Below are 18,245 nucleotides of genomic sequence, written 5' to 3'. Positions count from 1 at the left end.
TACCGAACCAGATACTCTCACACTCTGATGTTTTATTAATGCTGAGAGCTCTGGTCTATGCATCTTGGAAAACTGTGGGGCTTTTTATGAATAAAATATTCTATCAGATTGAAACACTGCAAAGAATATGTTGAGTATATGTGTGCGCGTGTACTTACTGATGGCGTGCGGTGATAAGTATCACAGAGGGATGAGGGTCCCTCCTGTTTGAGCGTCATCGAGCCATCCACCTCGTCTTGATCGCTCTCACTCCAGTAGTCTGATGTTGAGATAAAAAACAGAGAGACATAAATGTTAGCAATACATGGAGGAAAAGGGTAAAGTCGGTTATATCTAACCAGGTGAATCCGTCTCACCTTCATCAGGGCGTGGCACCTTGTCATCTGGTGTGTAGCCAATAGCAGCCAGCCCCAGCCGGTTCATCCACCTATAGGAAACAAGGAAAGGAAAAAAGAAGGAAGGCATCAGAGGATAGATGAGAAGAGGAGCAGAGTGGAGGAGAGAAAAGGATGGGTTATACTGGGTAAACGGTAGGTGATGAATAAAAAAACTTTCACTTTAAATAATTTAAAGTGGTGTCTCTTAACGGTTGATATCTGTCTAACTGACTCATCCCCCCGATGACGAGAGAGAAAAGCATCGAGATAATTATGCAGGATAGATGCAGAAAGAGAGAAGTGACAATCCTCTGTCCTCTTCGTCTCAGATGGCATTCTTTCTCTACATCCAAGTTTCCTGTCCTCTTCTCACTAGGGCTGGGCAATATGATGATATATGTCGTCAAAACGACAAAATATATGTTGTTTATATTGGTTCCACCACTTGACATGAAAAAGATAGATGAGATATGACTGTCTTAGCTTTAAAACTGAGTTATAAAATCAAGTTACAATTGCTTTTCAGGCCTTTTTATTCATAATATTGCAAATATTTGAATAATTCATTAATCCAAATGACTCAAAATACACCTTAAAGTCTAACAGGGAGTTTTGTGTTTGTATGAGGTCAAAATACTCTGAATGCGTTGAACGGATCAACTTGAATTAGAGCTGCAATGATTAGTCGATTAATCAATTTGTCGATCGACAGAAAAGTATTCTGCAACTATTATGATAATTGATTCAAGTCAACTCTCGAGCAAAGATGCTCAACATTTGAGGATTCCAGCTTCACAAATATGAGAGTTAGCTGCTTTCTTTGTCTTACATTATAGTAAATGGAATATCTTTGAAAACAATATAAAAATATCTATAGTATATATTTCTATATTGTTTCTATCGCGATATAGGCTAGGCCTATATTTATTTATTTTTCCTGTATAATTTCATTTAAATCTGTCATGTTCATTTTTCACTTAAGTTCTTAAAATGAGAAAATACTCAGAACAGTAGTAGAGGCCCAGTCTGTGCATGAGGAACAGGAAACGCATCATACTAGGAAGTGGATCCTACAGGAAGCAACTTCCAGAGATTAAGACTTAAAAAAATGATCTTATTGTTAACAAATCCCATAAAAAAGACTAAAACTATGAATTGATCCTGTTAACAAGTGTTGCCTCTGTAGACAAAGCCTGATATAGCTTATTCTTCTGTGCCATAGAATTCCGCTGTTGTCCAAAAAACTATTAAAAACATGTCAGTGAGTCACACTGTTGCACTGGGTGGCATGTTCCTTCATGAAGATGACCATGGGCACTAGAGGTGTGGATATTTCTTGATTCTAAGATGCATCGGGATGCATCGGGATGCATCGGTGAATGATTCTGCATCGGTGCAGTGTCTCTGTTTCAACAATATTGAGCTGAAAATACATGAATGTAGTCTGAAATTCAACCGTGGGGTTCTGTCGGGAGATGCAGTGACTTAATGTTAAACCAAGTAAGAGCAGAAGAGCTATGAGTAAGGAAAAGTCAGTAACGACTAACTTAAGTCGGCTAGCCGCTAGGCTAATTCATGCAGTGTAAAATGCCATAGGCATTCAGGAGGTGTCCTGTCTTAGAGCTGCTATGTGAAAACCTTACTTTTGTAGATTACAGCACACTTGTAATACGCTGCAGAAGGATTTATGTTTTGTTTTTGTAATGAATATGTACTGAAGTGGGTCACACAGATACTGGTATTGAAAAGATGCAGCTTTTTATATTATAGACTGTTGTAGTCCGAATTTCTAAATATAAACGGAGCTCAGATTTATCTGACTGCTTGTATTAATTGATGAAAAAATAGCCATGTGCAGTAATATAGAAAATTGAGGATGTGATACATTGAGATACAGAAGTGCATCGCGAATCGTGCATTCGAATCGTTAACAGGTGAATTGTAATTGAATCGAGAGGACAGTGAAGATGCACAAGCCTAATGGGCATTGTAGTTTATTTTGAGGTGATCCCACATACACAGTTCTGCTGCCAGAGATACTTACTAGCTTACAAGATGTGTATTAATCCGCGGCTGAAAATAGTCCCAAACAAATGCACTATTTCCTCCTGTTTTAGAAATGATTGCTAAAAACTACAGTGCCCAGCTGTTGTAGGAAAGCACTTGCAGCAGTGAACGTCACTGATTGGTCAAGTATGCTCACGTTTTCCACAGCATTTTCCAACTGCAACTGCAAACACTGTATTAGTCTAATACTCGTATGTGATCGCCTCCAGAGGCTAAGAATATCCAGATGTTAAGAGGGCAGATTTTCAAGTCATTTAAATGCCATTTTTCTGACGCCTATACCAACATCCACCTCTTCACACATATATTAAAATGTGTGCAACGGCACTTTCACACATGAACCTCCAAGCGCAGTATGGAAGTCAAATATAGCTGGTTAATTACTCTCCCTCAATTATCTCCCTATGTCATTGAGAAGAGGTGTGGATAATTAGAGCTCATCAGATAGCACTCCTGCAAATATCGCTAGGATCTCACTCTCACATGAGCACACACGTGACACACACACACACATTTACACACACACATACACAGTTCTACATTTAACAACAGAGGGCCAGGTTCATGCCTTATTCATGCACAGTGTTGTGTGGGCTGTTGCCTTGTGTAAACTTGGTTTACTTGGCTAAAATATTCATGAAAGGACACGTGACGTCCCCAGCATCCGACTACTGTCCATATTAAGACACCAACACACCCACTCGGAGACTCACAGAGACACCCACTCACTCTCTCACCTGTTCATTTCCTCAAGACAATCTGTGGCGAAGAAGAAGCTCTTGATTTTGGGATGACAGGCTTTGAAGGCACTGCAGAGAAGAAAACTGATTAGTGTTTTTTATGTATGCGCCGTAGGTGTGTGTGCCTTCATGTTGTGTGTGTGTGTGTGGGTGCGAGCAAATGTGCTTGATTAGTAATTTCGGCGACATGTGAGGGACACTCACAATTTCCGTCTGCACTCTATGGCTCGGTCTATTCTGAACTCGGGGAGGCTGATGAAGCCCTCAGCCTTCTCATCCTGCAGGCAGAGACAGATGGAGAGTGGTGGTACATCATCAACACAGAGAACAAAATGTCATACATACTGATATACCAATTTTATTTTGGATAGTAGCACTCTACTCAAGCATATGAAAACAGCATATGTTGTTTATATTGGTTCCTTTCACCACTTGACATGAAAAAGATAGATGAGATATGACTGACTTAGCTGCAAAACTGAGTTATAGAAACAAAACAAGTCTTACAGTGAGTTTTGTGTTTGTATGAGATCAAAATGCACTGAACGCATTGAACAGATCATCTTGAATTCAAGCTACAACAATTAGTCTTTTAATCAATTAGTCGATCGACAGAAAATGAATCTGTAACTTTTTTGATAATCGATTTATGGTTTTAAGTCGAGCAAAGATGCTCCACATTTCATGGTTCCAGCTTCATAAATGTGAGAATTAGCTGCTTTCCTATCTTTTGGATTGTTGGTTTGACAAAGCAAAACATTTGATGATATCACCTTGGGCTCTTAGAAGTTGAAATGGACATGTTTTACTCTTTTCTGATGCTTTATAGACCAATTAATCAATTTATCAGGAAAATAATGAACGGGCAGATTAATCAACAATGAAAATAATCGGTACTTGCAGTCATAGTACAAAAGCTGAAAGCACAAATGCAGGAATGGCGATATTAAATAAAAAGTGATGAAAAGCAACACTGAATGGATTTCACATATATAACTCAAACTGTTTTAAATCTTCCCCAAACATTAACATTTTTGTTCGAATGATCTCATTATAAGATTCCTTGAAAACAGTAAACAGCAAAAAAGTTTCTGGACATGGAAAATGAACTGCAAAATAGGGCTGCCCCTTCTTAGTCAAAATCGGTTGTTTTGGTCTTAGTCGACCAAGATTTCTTTAGTCCATAAGCCACTTTTATGTTTTTTTTTCATGCTGAATAATTTATTTTCAAGAAACTTATGAGCACATCTCTTGTAAACACGATTTAAATTGGTGCTTTTGTGTGATTCTTTGTGAAGAAATTCAGTTTTACAGATCTGTCAATTAAATCAACTAATTAATAAGTTGACAAAATCGTATGAGTCTCGTCGACTAAGAATTCCTTTGGTCAAGGAAAACCCTAATGCAAAAATGAAACATTAATTATTTTTAATTTCTTTTAATAATGTCTTATGTGTTGTTTTTGTTTTTTTCATAAAACTCCTCAGCTGGAATCTAACTGGGGACATTGAAATTACATAATTGTTATGTTATGATTTTTAGAATATAGATTTAGATTTTAATATCCGTCAAATTAATCTCTATTTAATATTTTGTTTAGTATTAAGCTTTTTTGAAAGATAAGGGGCAAAAAAGAATGGTCAAAATTGAAGCAGCAGCGGCTGTAATATTCAGATTTTTATTCCCTAGTATGGGTCAAGCTCCACAAACACTGGATCCTACAAGCCTTCATCTTTTATTAGAGATGTTAAATGCCCTGATCTTTCAAAGTCGATGTGCCCAGTTTGTAACATAGATTTACTGTCAAATATTTAAAGTCTCAAACCTATGATAACTCTGATGACATCATCCGGGTTATTTTCTCACCTTAGAAAGCAGTATAGAGCTGTTTTTTGGTGATACTCAATATAAGTAGACTGATTATTATGTGTAAAATTGGTGATGTCCCTTTAATTCCCCTATTTTTTATTTAAGCTGTGTCTTTTGACCAGTTAGTTTTATCAATAAAGTTGTTTAAAAAACTGAATTCAGATGCGGGGAGAAAAAGTGTCACAGATATTCAGGACATAACGACAGTTGAATGTGATTCCTTACGTTTTGGTTGGTGTACCAGTAGAGACAGGACTCTTTGAGGATAAACCAGTACTTCCTCCATTTCTGGGTGAAGTAGCCTTTAGCGTCCTTCTTCTTCCACAGCCAGCCCTCACAGTCACCGTGGCCCAGGTCCTTACAGGAAATTCTCCTTCGACTGGCACTAGTGAGGGAACCTGCAGAAAGAGGAAACCACGATGTTAATACTGATTTTCATAGCATTTGGCATTGAATTAGGAAAAACACTGGTAATAAAAGGAGAAGTGTAGCCATTTATTTCGGGGTTCCAGTGAGTCTGGCACTAACAGGCGTAATGGCTGGACTCTTTTCAAGTCTGCAGTAGCTTACAGTAGGACTGTCTTTATGTAAAATCAGAGTGAGCTTTTGAATAATTTCTTTTACACATCTGCACTGCTAAAGAATAAAATAAGAAACAAAAAATAAAAGTACTACATCACTGTGAGTGATACATCCAAAAAAAGGTAAACAATCAATCAGGTGTGGCAGGTGAACAGGAAACAAGAAAACATCTGTAAATGTAAATTTAAAATTTTGCAAGTGCAGTGTTATTGCACCTGTGTGTATATTACTTTTAATCAAGTACTGTTCATCTGGACTTTTCACATACATTAGCAATGTGTTGTAACAGCACCTAAAGTCTGTCAGGCTTAGTTTGGAGTTCAGACATTTAGATTGAGCCACATTTTATGGGTCAAATGTTTGCTCTTTCTGGAGCTATTCATGCTAACATACATACATATACAGTGGTAGAACAGTAAAGATAATACATAACAAAGAGAAAATGCACCAGAGTGTCTACCTTTACTTCTCTTTTTGGTTTTCGTTCTTAGAGAGGTGTAATGGAAAGACTAGAGGAGGAGAGAGAGAGAAAACATGTTAGCTCAAACAAAAATATATCTGGGTTGGTGTTGATGCACGTAGAGAGGTTGCAGCGAGTTCACTCTTCATGTTTAGCTTATTTTTATTTTATCCGGCACACAGCAGAGAGGATTACAGGCACAGGGGATCACAATACTAAAACTGCTACAGCCAGGAAGTGACCTACAACCTGTGATGGAGAAATGAAAGCTGTATGCACAGAGACTAAAACCCACAGTGATGTCAGGATGTCGTGGACTGCATCACCTCAGCTACTAGCTACGTTTAGTCATTTGAAAACAGTGAAATGCATCAAAAAGGTTCAAGATTTTCAGCACTTAGTTTAGAGATTTCTACAGCTACTGTGGCTATAAGTGAAAATGATGCACTAATGTTCAATGCTAAAATAAAAACAAAAGAGTCAGTAACTCAGTATTGTCTGTTATACAACAATAACTACCTAAAGTTACCTAGAGTGACTTCATTCTCTGCTCCAGTAGACATTACTCCTCTATATCTTTACATAGACAATAGTTGTTTGCTGCTATATTAACGCTCTGGATATCGAATTTAGCACCTTTAAAATCTGATTTTGTGTTCAGCAAACACCTGAATTGCACACTATCTAATGCATCTCAAAGAAGCTAATGTGAGTAGGCTAAGTGGCTATAGGTATCAACCATAGACTGTATATAAAGATGGACGACGCGTCTCCACTTCCTCCCACTGCGCAGAAGTGAAGCCAAAATATCCCGGATACGGGAGCTGCGATCTTGAGATTTTGACGTCATTTGGAGCCAGAGTCTGCATTGTAGTGATCGGGCGTTGGAGCCGCAGTACTGAGGTCACCTGCCCGAACCAATCGCGAGCCGAGCACGGCCGCATCAAAAAATGAATTAAAACCAAACTTATCAGAAAAATGAACATTTAAGCATACATTGGCGTGATAAGAACTACCTTAAATGACAGAAACCATCTTTGGGAAAAATGTATTTGACGTGTACTTTGACTTTTTAGTTTGGCCCATGTCCCATCCACTAACATGGAGGGGGCGAGGTTTATGACCTATACTGCAGCCAGCCACCAGGGGGCGACCGAGATGTTTTGGCTTCACTTTTGGGGAGCTGTCATGTCGTCCATCTTTATATACAGTCTATGGTATCAACATTAACATAGCTGAACACACCTTCTGACTATTTACCTTGGTAACAAAGTATACAAATAACAAATAAATATGTTTATATTCTGACTCATTGCATGCTACAACTCATAGTGCTTCGGAAGAGAGGCGAGGGCTAATGACTAAGACAGCTTCCTGTGTCACAGTAACCTAAATATGGAAACCAATTTACCTCATCCGACCGTTATCTTTTATTTAATTATTACAGTCCCGAAAGGATTTCATCTGAGGTATCTCTCCTATTCTTGTCTGGCTGTATGTTTAGCTATTATTTGGACACACTCGAGCTCCATGTAACAGCGGATGTGGGCGGATGGGACTGAAGCCTCATGCAGTTCTGAGTCCAAATCAAAATGTACTGGAAAGACAGCATTATTTAAAAATCATGTAAATAAACCATCAGAATTATAGATTTATAAAAGAACTACAGTCAGCCCCATAGCAATACCTGCTGTCCTACCTTCCTCATGGAGGCAGCTCCTGAGCTTCCTGAGCCGGAGTACCTGCAGGAGGACAGACAGGATTGAATGTAACCACAAATGACTCCTACAACTCCTTCCATCAATCACGAGCATGTGGTCGAACCACAAACAACCACAAACACAGACTCACCTGTCTGTTGTGTCTGCTCGCAGTGTGTCCACAGCTCGCTGAGAGACAGAAGAAAAACAAAAAGACTTCACTAAAGAGCTTCTAAAAACCCTCCATACCTAAACAGCAGCACACGCATACACACTTCTTCTGTGGGCCTTTGTTGGTAATTATCATATCATCTTCTGTGGTTTTGCCTGTGCTGTGTACAGTATATGTTATGTGGTTTCTTTTGTATTTCTATTACCCATATAGTACGTATTGAAAACCTTTTATGAAATTCAAAAGACTACTTTAACAAAAAAAAAATCATAATAATAATAACAGTGAATTTAAATTAAATTTTTATAGCACACTTTAAAATGCAGCAAAATCTCAAGGTGCTTAACATTAAAAGGAAAGAAAATCAATATTAAAACTGAAAAATTGACACAAAAAACAGGCTTTATACGAGTTATAGACAATATATTTCGAGGCCCAAGTTTAAAAGGAAAACATATGAACCAGAACCCTAGGGGAAGGCTGAGAGGAAAAGGTGAGTCTTGAGATTAGATTTAAAAAACAGCGAGTGAGTCTACTTTGACATATTTTGGTCATTTGGAAAATTTCACTCCTTTGTAATTGTTGGTCCAGTGAGTAAAGTGCTGGTTATCCGCTTTAAAGTAATATACTGTACAAATTAATCTATTAACTGAAGCTGTTACGCAGATTTAAAATGTTTTTAAATGCTCAAAGTTGCTTTATGTGACAAATTACATGGATAAAAAAACTAGAAAACACAATTCAATGCAATACTAGCAGGTAAAATCAGTGCAGTTTATTAGTATGACTGTACAACATGAGGATCACAGAAAAATAACGCTAGCGTTTTCAACTGAGGGGCTATTAGCAGTGCCGTACTAACTGCGTATTGTATTTAGTGTTTTTTGTATTCGATCAGTTCCATCACCAATAGATCATTTGTCGGCTGATTACACGCTTGATTCCTGGTATTGTTCAAATGTGTGGAGCTAACATTAACCACTATATATAATCCTATAATCCTCCCAAGGAAATGTATTTAACTGAATTTGGGGTATTATTAAAATACTTATTTTTTGTAATCCCTGCCCCAAGTGTGGACACACTTTTAATCGAATGGACCTACCGGGCACAAGCTCGGGGACCCAGACCCCCAGGAGAGGGTCAGGGGGCCCCTAAGCCATAGGCATTAGGCATGGTTTTGGCACAGGGGCCTATCAATTCATAATCCATTATTTTACCATTATGCAACACAATTGATTGAATGTACTTGTGCTGCAGAGGATGATTTCAGGGTAATATTATTGTGTGTGATGTAGGGATGTTATGAGAACTGATACTTAGGTACCAAATCAATGCCAACATTCTGAAAACGTGGTACTCGTTTTTCTACAGCACTGTGCTCAGGGCTTGAGACTAACGGCATCCCAATCGACCCGGGGACGATAGAAAATGTTTTTGGGACCATAGACTATATATAAGACGTGGACATAGCCACTGTGACGTCACCCATTGGTTTGTGGACTGCCGTTTTGAAGCTTCAAGTTTGGCATTTTGACGTCACCATCTTGGCTTTTGGCTGTTGCCATCTTGTTTTTTTAGCAACCAGAAGTGACATGAGAGGAGTACAACCAAAGACATTTTTAGGCAACCAAAAAGGTTACGGTTAACTTTCATGACCTGAAAACACACTGTGAAAGGGTTAAATTGTAAGACAAAAACACGGACAACTCCCAGACCGGACAACACCATGGTGGCGACCTGTCAATCACAAGGTAGCCACGCCCTAAAGCATCCCCTGCTTTATGGTCTATTTGACTCTAAATGGGACCATTATTTACTAAATGAACATCATGCTGTATTGAAGAAGACTTGAAACTAGCGATTTTGACCATAAACTCATGTTTACAATGTTTACTGAGAAGTAGGGTCATTCTCTCATAGACGTTCCCTGATAAAGCTACATTGCGAACAACAAATACGTGTTGAAATCAGCAGGACAAGAGCTAGTAACGTTACCTGTTAGCTCCGTGCAGGACTGTGCTGCTAATCGGCTGCTAACAGCTCACGTTACCAGCTCTCATCCTGTAATAGAGAGGGAATTATGACCTGCTTAACTTCCTAACAAAACCAAGTATGCAAACGATAACAAAGGAGTGGATGTTGTACATGGGATTTATTGTGTTGCTTTTGTTTTTTATTGTGGTATCGAATTGGGTATTGAGAACGATGGAATTTCAGTTGTATTGGTATCGACTACTAAATTTCTGGTATCGTGACGTCCCTAGTGCAACGTGTCGGAAAATACGTGACTGTTAGACAAAAACATTTCTCTACAAATTGTCCATCGTTAAATTCAAATAACATGTTTTCTGCTAAAATGTTAGTGTATCATGTTAATAGAAAAGACTCATACAGAGAGAGGAAACACGCAGGTCATTAAGGTTAGCGTATGCTTGTTAGTGAAGGATAGTATACTTCATGTGCCACAGAATAGATATGAGTCACCGCCATGAGAAGCTGAGAGGGTTAGAGAGGCCTGGTGTTAGCTAAGCTGTTAGCGCGCGCTGTGTATATGTGTGTGTGTGTGTGTGTGTGTGTTTGCGTGCGTCGTGTTTTAAGCACAGTCTGTCAGTTGTGCTTGTAATTGGTCTGGCTGATGCTGAGTCATGCACCTACTCACAGGGATACGTGTTTGCGTGCGTGTGCGCGTGCAAGCGTGTGTGTGTGTTTGTCCAGAATAAACTCCTATTTAGACTCAGGCGTGTCTGAGGAGATGGGGATATTAGGATGAGTTAGGATGAGTCGTGAGATGGCTACCCTGCATACAAATGCACTACTGTGTGCTAGTCTGTGTTTGTTTGTGTATGCCTGTGTGTCTGTGTGAGCGCGTGCATGCTTGTATGTGTGTGTGCGTGTAGTGGCGTGTGCATTAGAGAAAAGTTACAAAGGGGCGTGTCCGAGAGTGTCACTGTCATTCTCATAATCCGTGAAGCTGGCAGCCATGCAATGACACTGATCATCCTCACTCTCCTTTGTCTCCTCTACCTGACACACACTATAACGACGATGTGTGTGAATCTGTGAACACCGTGACCTATCCCGCATCCACAAGCAGTCTCCCTCTGAGAGGACACACAGTGTACATCGATGGAAGTTGTGAGAGTGAATCAGGATAAAAGCCTTGAAGGTGATTATAGTGGCCTACAAGGTCTTTTTTCACAGCAGACATTTTAACATGTCACAGTAGGGAAAGCACAGGTGTTAATAATAAAAATGAATGATGGCTGATTTCCATTTAGTTGCTTCAGTTTTAGGGGCCTGGTATTGTGCATGCTGGCTCGCAGTCAGACTGAGTTATTAGGACACTTAAATAGACCAGAGCCATCATTAATGTTATTAGTAACACTTGTAATTTTCCTACTACCAGTCAGAAGTCTGCCGTAAAAAGGACTATTAAAAAGCAAGGAATGACATATGAACTATGAAATATGAAAACGACCTAAACTCTGCTTCCAACATTGAGAATAAGAAAGATAAAAATTCACCAGGAATTCCTTCTGCTTCTACTCCACTACATTTCAGAGGGAAATAATGCGCTATTTACTCCACTTCATGTATTTTACAACTATACTTACTAGTTACAGATCAAGATTTTACATACAAAAAAATATGTGATAAGTTTATAAAGTACACTAAATTGTTAAAGATTAAACCTGTGTTTCCTAACCTTTTTAGCTTGTGACCCCTTACGAAAAAGAAAAGCAGTGTCTAGTTGGAGCTCCTTGTCACGTTTGAGATGTCTATGAGTTGAAAGCAGTAGAGAGACATTTCACGTCTCAAACGGTTTCATTTAAATAACTGTTTGTGCTAAATCTTGTGTTATGTGTCACATATATATACTGTATATAGGTCTTTCATTTTTAAAAAAGGGCTCAGTAATTACCTAAAACATCTGGGATCTGTAGTTTATAGCAAACGTTACTCAAACAGGTGTAAATGGTGCAATTCAAACCAAGTGGCAAAACTCCGGTGCTGAAAAATGAAGCCTATGCGGAAGTGCCAAAAACTGCAGTTCCCCAAGTGGCCACTTGTGGCTGGCTCCAAAAGCGAGTCAATCTCCATAGACCCCCATGTTAAAATGCCCAACTTTACAGCAGAAATAAACATGTTTACAGCCTGGTAAAAAAACATTTTGGTCTCTTTAGATAATTTCCCCATTCATGACGACTGTACGGGGGATCAATTTCTATACAACTCACCCGTTTAAGGCTGACAACCGACCTCTTTGCCCATTTTTGGATTAGCAGGCATCCGAAGCCACTCACACTGAGCTTCACAATGGCTCTTCAGAAACGTATGGGTGACTTCACGAAGACTACGTCCATGTTTTATACAGTCTATGATTTAAACCTGGGTTCTACTTTCTGTTGTGGATTAATACACATTTGGTGCACTACTGACTATTTACAGCAGCAGGATGGCATTTGTAGGATTAACTCAAACTAAACTATAGTGCATCCATGTTGATGGTAATAAACATAAACATGTCACCCAGTGCAACAGTGTGGCTCATTCATGCTGTTTCTTATAGTACAGGTTTCAGCTACATCAATAATACTTGTTGGTACTATCAATACATTGTTGGTTTTGGTCTTTTCGTGTGATTTGTTGACATTAAGAAAAAACAGAATATAGCCAGTCGTATCCTTTAACATGTCATGTAACGGGATTTCTCTATCCATATTTATACAAACTAGACATACAGCACACCACCACAACTGACACGTCCAACAGACAAAAAAAATGGCAGTTAAAAGACTGTGTACATACAGGCAAAGGCTCGGGCGGCTGGTCTAGGCGCAGGGTGGAGGACAGCATGGAAGGGCTGATGGGAAAGCTAGGGCTGCTGGGATTGCGGCTCTTGCGCCGGGAGCGTCTGGTGGAATCCCGCCGGCTCTCTCTGCCCGGAACCTCGGGCTCCTCCTCGATCACCAGGATCTTGTCGTCGCTAAGGTAACGCAGCAGGGAGTTGTCTGAATCTGTGGGGATGATGGGTGGGGGGGATAGAGGCATGGAACAGTTAGAGGATGGACGGGCTCAACTGATGACAGAGGGAGGAAAACCACAGAAGCTGGGGGAGAGATAGCGTCGTAGAGTCGAGGGGGAGCCCCAGAGTAGAAACAGACGAGGGTGAATAGACCCTTGCAGATAAAAACCCAACAGAAAGGGATAAAAGTGCCTCAGAGCTGTAGCGTATGATATGGATCCACAGCCGGGGACATACAGCTAATCTGTTTGCAATGATTATGCTGATTTGGAGGGCACTACTGCTAAATCCTGTCAGTCACAGAAAGTTTTATTCCGCTTTAGCTCCAGATAGAAAAAGCTTCTCACCTAATTTGTTTATTATCCATATACTTAAATGTGAAAAAACTAAAAAGTGACTAAGAGAAAGAGAAGGAGAAAGGCAGGCCCCAGACAGTACTATTGTGCTTTAATGTTATTCATGGACTTTCTGATGGTAGAGTGGAGGATCCTCAGTCGAATACAGATTGAGTCTCGCCGCAAAACGGTGAAGCTGGTTAGAATTGGTCACATAGAATAGAAATACCCTCATTTCCAGAGCGGCTGTATAAATGCAATTTCCTTGCATTTATGTTTACTCGTCGCTCTGTCAGATACATACCTGGCAGATATGTATCCTCAAACAACCACACCACCATGGAGAACCAGAGGATGAGCTGAAATGTGTTGAGCTGAGAGTATGGAGCAAAGCACGGGCACCGGTCCGACCCGTTTGGGTTGAGTGTGTGAGGGGCTGTGTTTTTGCGTGTGTTTGTGTGTGTGTGTACCTCGGCTCCCTCTCTTGCCCATGCTGGGTTCCTTGGCCTCGGCCATCCAGTTATATTCGGGAGGCATGGAAACAGGCCTGAGGTCACCTGGAACGACCAATCAGCAGTCAGAGAGTCGTCTGCGGGGGGGAGGGAGTGGGGGGGTGCCGCGGGAAGGCGGTGACTGAGAACAGCGTGGGAGACAGCTGGAGGGGTGGACGGGTGAGACAAAGTGTGTGCAGGTGAGGGGGAGGGAACGGGAGGCTCTCGAGGGACTGCTGTGACATGCCAGGCAAAGGTCACACGGTCTTACTTTCACTTTACAGTGTCAAGTTAGTTCTCTATTCAAGTCAATTCCACCACAACAGGGGTTTACTGGTGGCTGATAACCACAGATGAGCTATTATCTTATGACGTCTACATAGGAGGTGTTTCAACCAGGCAGCAACCTCCAGTTCTGAAAAGTGAAGTCAATGCGGAAGTGCCTTAAACTTGCATTCTTTCTAATAGCCAGCAGGGGGCGACTCCTCTGGTTGCAAAAAGAAATCTGATTGTATAGAAGTCTATGAGAAAATGACACTTGATTTATTACCTCAGTAAACATTGTAAACATGAGTTTATGGTCTCTATCGTTAGTTTCAAGCCTTCTTCAATACAGCATGATGTTCATTTCGTAAATTATGGTCCCATTTAGAGTCAAATAGACCATAAAGCACGGTATGCTTTTGGACGTGGCTACCTTCGCCCTTTACATTTACCCTGTATTTAACAGGTGGCAGGTACAAATATCATTCCCTCCCCATCATTAATAGAAAAACTGATTGGTTAACTTTCAAGTCCAGTTGCATTGGGCGCTACTCCATTGATTACCTTCTTACAGTACAAGTGGCCTATAAAATAGTTCTCCAATGCTTCTGTCTGTTACATGACCCTCGCCTTGCACATCATAGGCTCCTTGAGAGTCTCCCAAGAAAGTACAGGATGTCTAGGAAGCTGTCTTGGACAAGGGTGGACACAGGTGGTGGGGCAGACAGGGAGCTGGACACAGTGTTTTTGGACAGACCCGTTGGCATGTGATCAGTGTTTTTGGGACGTGCGTACGCGAGGTAAAGACAAAGAAGCAGAGCCATGAAGTGAGTGATGTACACATACATGTAAGGAGGACTGCTGAAAAAAAGGTGGAAGGAAACTGGTGGGAGAGAGCATGCTGTTTTTACAAGACAAACACATGGCCGGAGCCATTACTGCCCCATTCACGCTGTCGAATGGAGCTCTCCGTCTTACCGTGGGTCGGGGTCTTGTCCCGCCGGCGAACCCCCGTATTGCGGCCCCTGTCGTAGTCGGGCCCTGGGGGTCCGTCTCCCTCCAGCAAGGAGAAGTACTGACCGCTGTCCTGGTCCAGGTAGTAGCTGACTGCCTCTGAGCCTTTGGAGCCGGACTGGGAGCTCACGCTGTAGCGGCTGATGTCGTCGCATGACATCAGACCCAGCTCCTCCCTGGAGAGAGCAGAGGTGTCATCATCATCATTATTACATCATCGGTGTCATCAGCAGGATCATGGTAATCGCTACCATCAAACATCTGTGTGTGTGCAAGCGGCTGACCTGGTGCTGTAGAGTCCAGAGACGGGGGAGAGGATGTAGACGTCCTGCATGCTGGGTGCGTCCATTTTGGACATACCCAAAGTTCCGCCGGGTGTAGGTGAGGTGCTGGTGGGGCTGGTGGGGATCGGCTGAAGCGAGGAAGAGGAGAGGAAGAAGGAGAGAATGATTCGCACCTTTTCATTGAGTTCTAATTGGAGGACGGTGAGGGGATCTGGGAGCACAACCTGCAGAAAGTGAGCATTAGATCTTTTTCCTGCCTCACAGGAAGACAAACAAAGTGCACCGTGTTACGAGAGAAGGGAACCTTTTATTTGTGTTATCTTCCTCGCACTCCTTTTAACAATGAATCACAAACAGAGTTATTTCCACACAGCTGCCATGTTGTGTATGTTGTCTTTTTTTATATCTGTCTGACTGTGCAGCCTCTCCCACGTTCAATCGCTTCACTATTCTGTCATTTTGTCTCAAGCCTCTTCACTCAAACAGGGCTCTCCACGTCTGTTCCCATGACAACCCCTCCTCTCCTCTCCTCTCCTCTCCTCGCTCTTCCTCTCTCCTTACCCCTCTCCCATGCTTTAAGAGAAGGAGAGGAAAGCTAGCGTGGCCTCCTACCCTCAGCTTGACTCAAGGACACGTAGTTTCATTTGTCATCAGGTGCTCCGTGAGGACAGGGCGCCTCGCTTCTGATGTCACGGAAACTCAGTCCAAATTTCAATTATATTTGTTCTCAGCCGGAACAGCTGGGGTGACAAATACGCAGCTCGTGCAGACAATTACTCCCCGAGGAGGAGGATTCCAGATTTAGAAAAACGGGCTGTTTTACTGTATGTCTAAGGACAACGCTCCATTTTAGAGAGGAAGGAGACGCGGAGTGTGGACAGAATGGATAAACAGACAGAGAGCCCGAGCGACGGCGAGGCGGGCAGCGTTCTCATTAAGGAGGCCCAGTGTTTCATCATTTCATCAGCAGTGCATTAGGCAAAATTCATTTCATATTCCAAACTTTCCATCCTCTTCCTCCTCCTCCTCCCCCACCCTCCCTACCTCCATCCCCAGGCCCTGTCCCTATCTTCATCTCTTTCTCTCTCACAGTCTCCCTCTTATGAAGGCAGCTTACAGTAAGACGGCTTCACAATAAATAATGAAGACGGGGTGGAAAGAGAGAGAGGAGAGAGCAAAGGAAATAGGACAAAGAGAGATAGACAGAGAGAAAGAGTGCAGGAGAGAGAGCGAGGCGGGGGAGCTGTGCAGTGTGGTGACTGGAGCTGAGAGTGAAAACAGTAATTTAGTGATTACAGCCCACTGCTGCCTGCATGGAAAACGGTGGGTGGGGGTAGAAGTAGAGAGAGATTGGACCTCCACAGCAGGCGAAATTCCAGTCTGTTAAAACAGCACTTAAACCATCTGACCCCTGCTGCGTCCACTCCAAACTACCTAAAATTCTGCTGCTCAAATACTCTCCAGAGCAATGTTCCCCATCCCACCACCTTCACATGCACACATGCAAACTCACCAACACACACACGCACACACACAAACACACACGCACACACACAAATATGCTTAACATAATATTTTGACTACGTAAGGGACTTTAAGGTTCAAGAACAGTATGAATAAAAACTAAATTAAACTGAATTTAATGAAGCCTGACAACGATATCAGTGTGTTAAATAAATCATATATTAATATGATTATTTATTTATATACAATATCTGCCCTTTCGTTTGTTCCAAACATAAACAAACATTTTGGATACAGACACCTTAGATGTGGTTAATAAATATTGTCCCGCTATGTCGGACATTTTAAAGTTAAAAAAAATAACTTGCAATTTCTGCAATAAACTGCAATTTCTTCTTACTTATCAAGCAACATGTAGTCTGATATCGATAAGCTTAAGACAAGCTGATTTATTACACAGCTTTGTTGAGTACTCAATCCTGATTGGTCAATTAAGACATTCTACGGTCTGTTATTTCTTTATAGCAGACCGTTGCTATGGATAACAGACCGTTGCTATGGACACAGTTCTGATCCTGAACTCTGGAGGACCATTTTTGTGTCAAATTAACGATTTGTTAAGTAAGTAGCCGTGTAATAAGTGAGATAATGTACAGCGAGCGGGTCATTGCTGTAAAATAAACCCCGACAAGGTGATGCAGGGCAGGTCTTTAATCGCTTCGCGGCGGGGTCCTGCATCGCCCTGTCGGGGTTTATTTCACAACAATGACCCGCTCGCTGTACATTATCCCTTTCATAATGAATATACCATTATAAGATTGTAATATTGGCCCAGTCAATTTAGGGTCTCATCTGAATCCCATATAATTAATCTGTCCAGATGTTCAGAATATTTTACTGGTCAGGCTGTAATGATCCAGACGTAATAATAACAATGTAAAAAGTAAGCCTGCATGGGAAAAGAAATGTCATGTACTGACGTATTAAAGGAATAGCCTGACATGAGAAATGCAGTTATTTACTTTCTCCAATCAACGCGTTACATCTAGTTTGTTTAATCTGTCAGAAAACTGAAGTGTAAAAACGTGTCGTGGTTTTATGGGGGTTTTGTGTTTATGTGGTCACTGTGAAGTTGCCAGGCAACCAGACTCCAGGCCAACTGGTTCCCACGTTTCCAGTCCTTAGGCAAGAAGCTTCATATTTACTGAGAGACATGAGAGTAGTATCTATTTTCTCACTGCTAGAAAGTAAATACGCATATTTCTCAAACCGTCATCCACCTTGGAAACAGCCGTTTACAAAACAATGTCACCTTAAGGTTTATTTAGTAGCTGTTCTCCAGATTTTGGTCATATCACCTGATCTTCATCAGCAGATGGCGTTTGGTCGGTTTTCAT

The 18,245-nt window shown here is 41.3% G+C and overlaps 1 protein-coding gene across 4 annotated transcripts in view; it reads right to left on the bottom strand.

Annotated features, from left to right (window-relative positions):
• Positions 1 to 18,245, bottom strand: part of LOC141775075 (connector enhancer of kinase suppressor of ras 2) — an 82,466-nt gene that overhangs the window by 7,531 nt on the left and 56,690 nt on the right. For 2 of the 4 annotated variants that reach the window (XR_012595547.1, XM_074648001.1), the window contains exons 10-21: positions 15,385 to 15,512; positions 15,065 to 15,276; positions 13,802 to 13,888; positions 12,780 to 12,988; positions 7,947 to 7,984; positions 7,783 to 7,837; positions 6,096 to 6,144; positions 5,279 to 5,451; positions 3,389 to 3,462; positions 3,182 to 3,253; positions 357 to 427; positions 159 to 259 (exon numbers count right to left, since the gene is read on the bottom strand). Coding sequence is in view for 3 of the 4 variants with exons in the window: in XM_074648001.1 (XP_074504102.1) it covers positions 159 to 259; positions 357 to 427; positions 3,182 to 3,253; positions 3,389 to 3,462; positions 5,279 to 5,451; positions 6,096 to 6,144; positions 7,783 to 7,837; positions 7,947 to 7,984; positions 12,780 to 12,988; positions 13,802 to 13,888; positions 15,065 to 15,276; positions 15,385 to 15,512 (1,269 nt within the window). In the remaining variant the exon portion in view is untranslated. The remainder of the gene's footprint in view (positions 1 to 158; positions 260 to 356; positions 428 to 3,181; positions 3,254 to 3,388; positions 3,463 to 5,278; positions 5,452 to 6,095; positions 6,145 to 7,782; positions 7,838 to 7,946; positions 7,985 to 12,779; positions 12,989 to 13,801; positions 13,889 to 15,064; positions 15,277 to 15,384; positions 15,513 to 18,245) is intronic. The other 2 variants (XM_074648002.1, XM_074648003.1) reach the window with 2 other exon arrangements.

The sequence above is a fragment of the Sebastes fasciatus genome, chromosome 10 (genome assembly GCF_043250625.1).
Source record: "Sebastes fasciatus isolate fSebFas1 chromosome 10, fSebFas1.pri, whole genome shotgun sequence".
Classification (NCBI taxonomy): domain Eukaryota; kingdom Metazoa; phylum Chordata; class Actinopteri; order Perciformes; family Sebastidae; genus Sebastes; species Sebastes fasciatus.
Note: the sequence above shows the minus strand (reverse complement) of the source record. Positions and strands in the feature narration are given on the sequence as shown.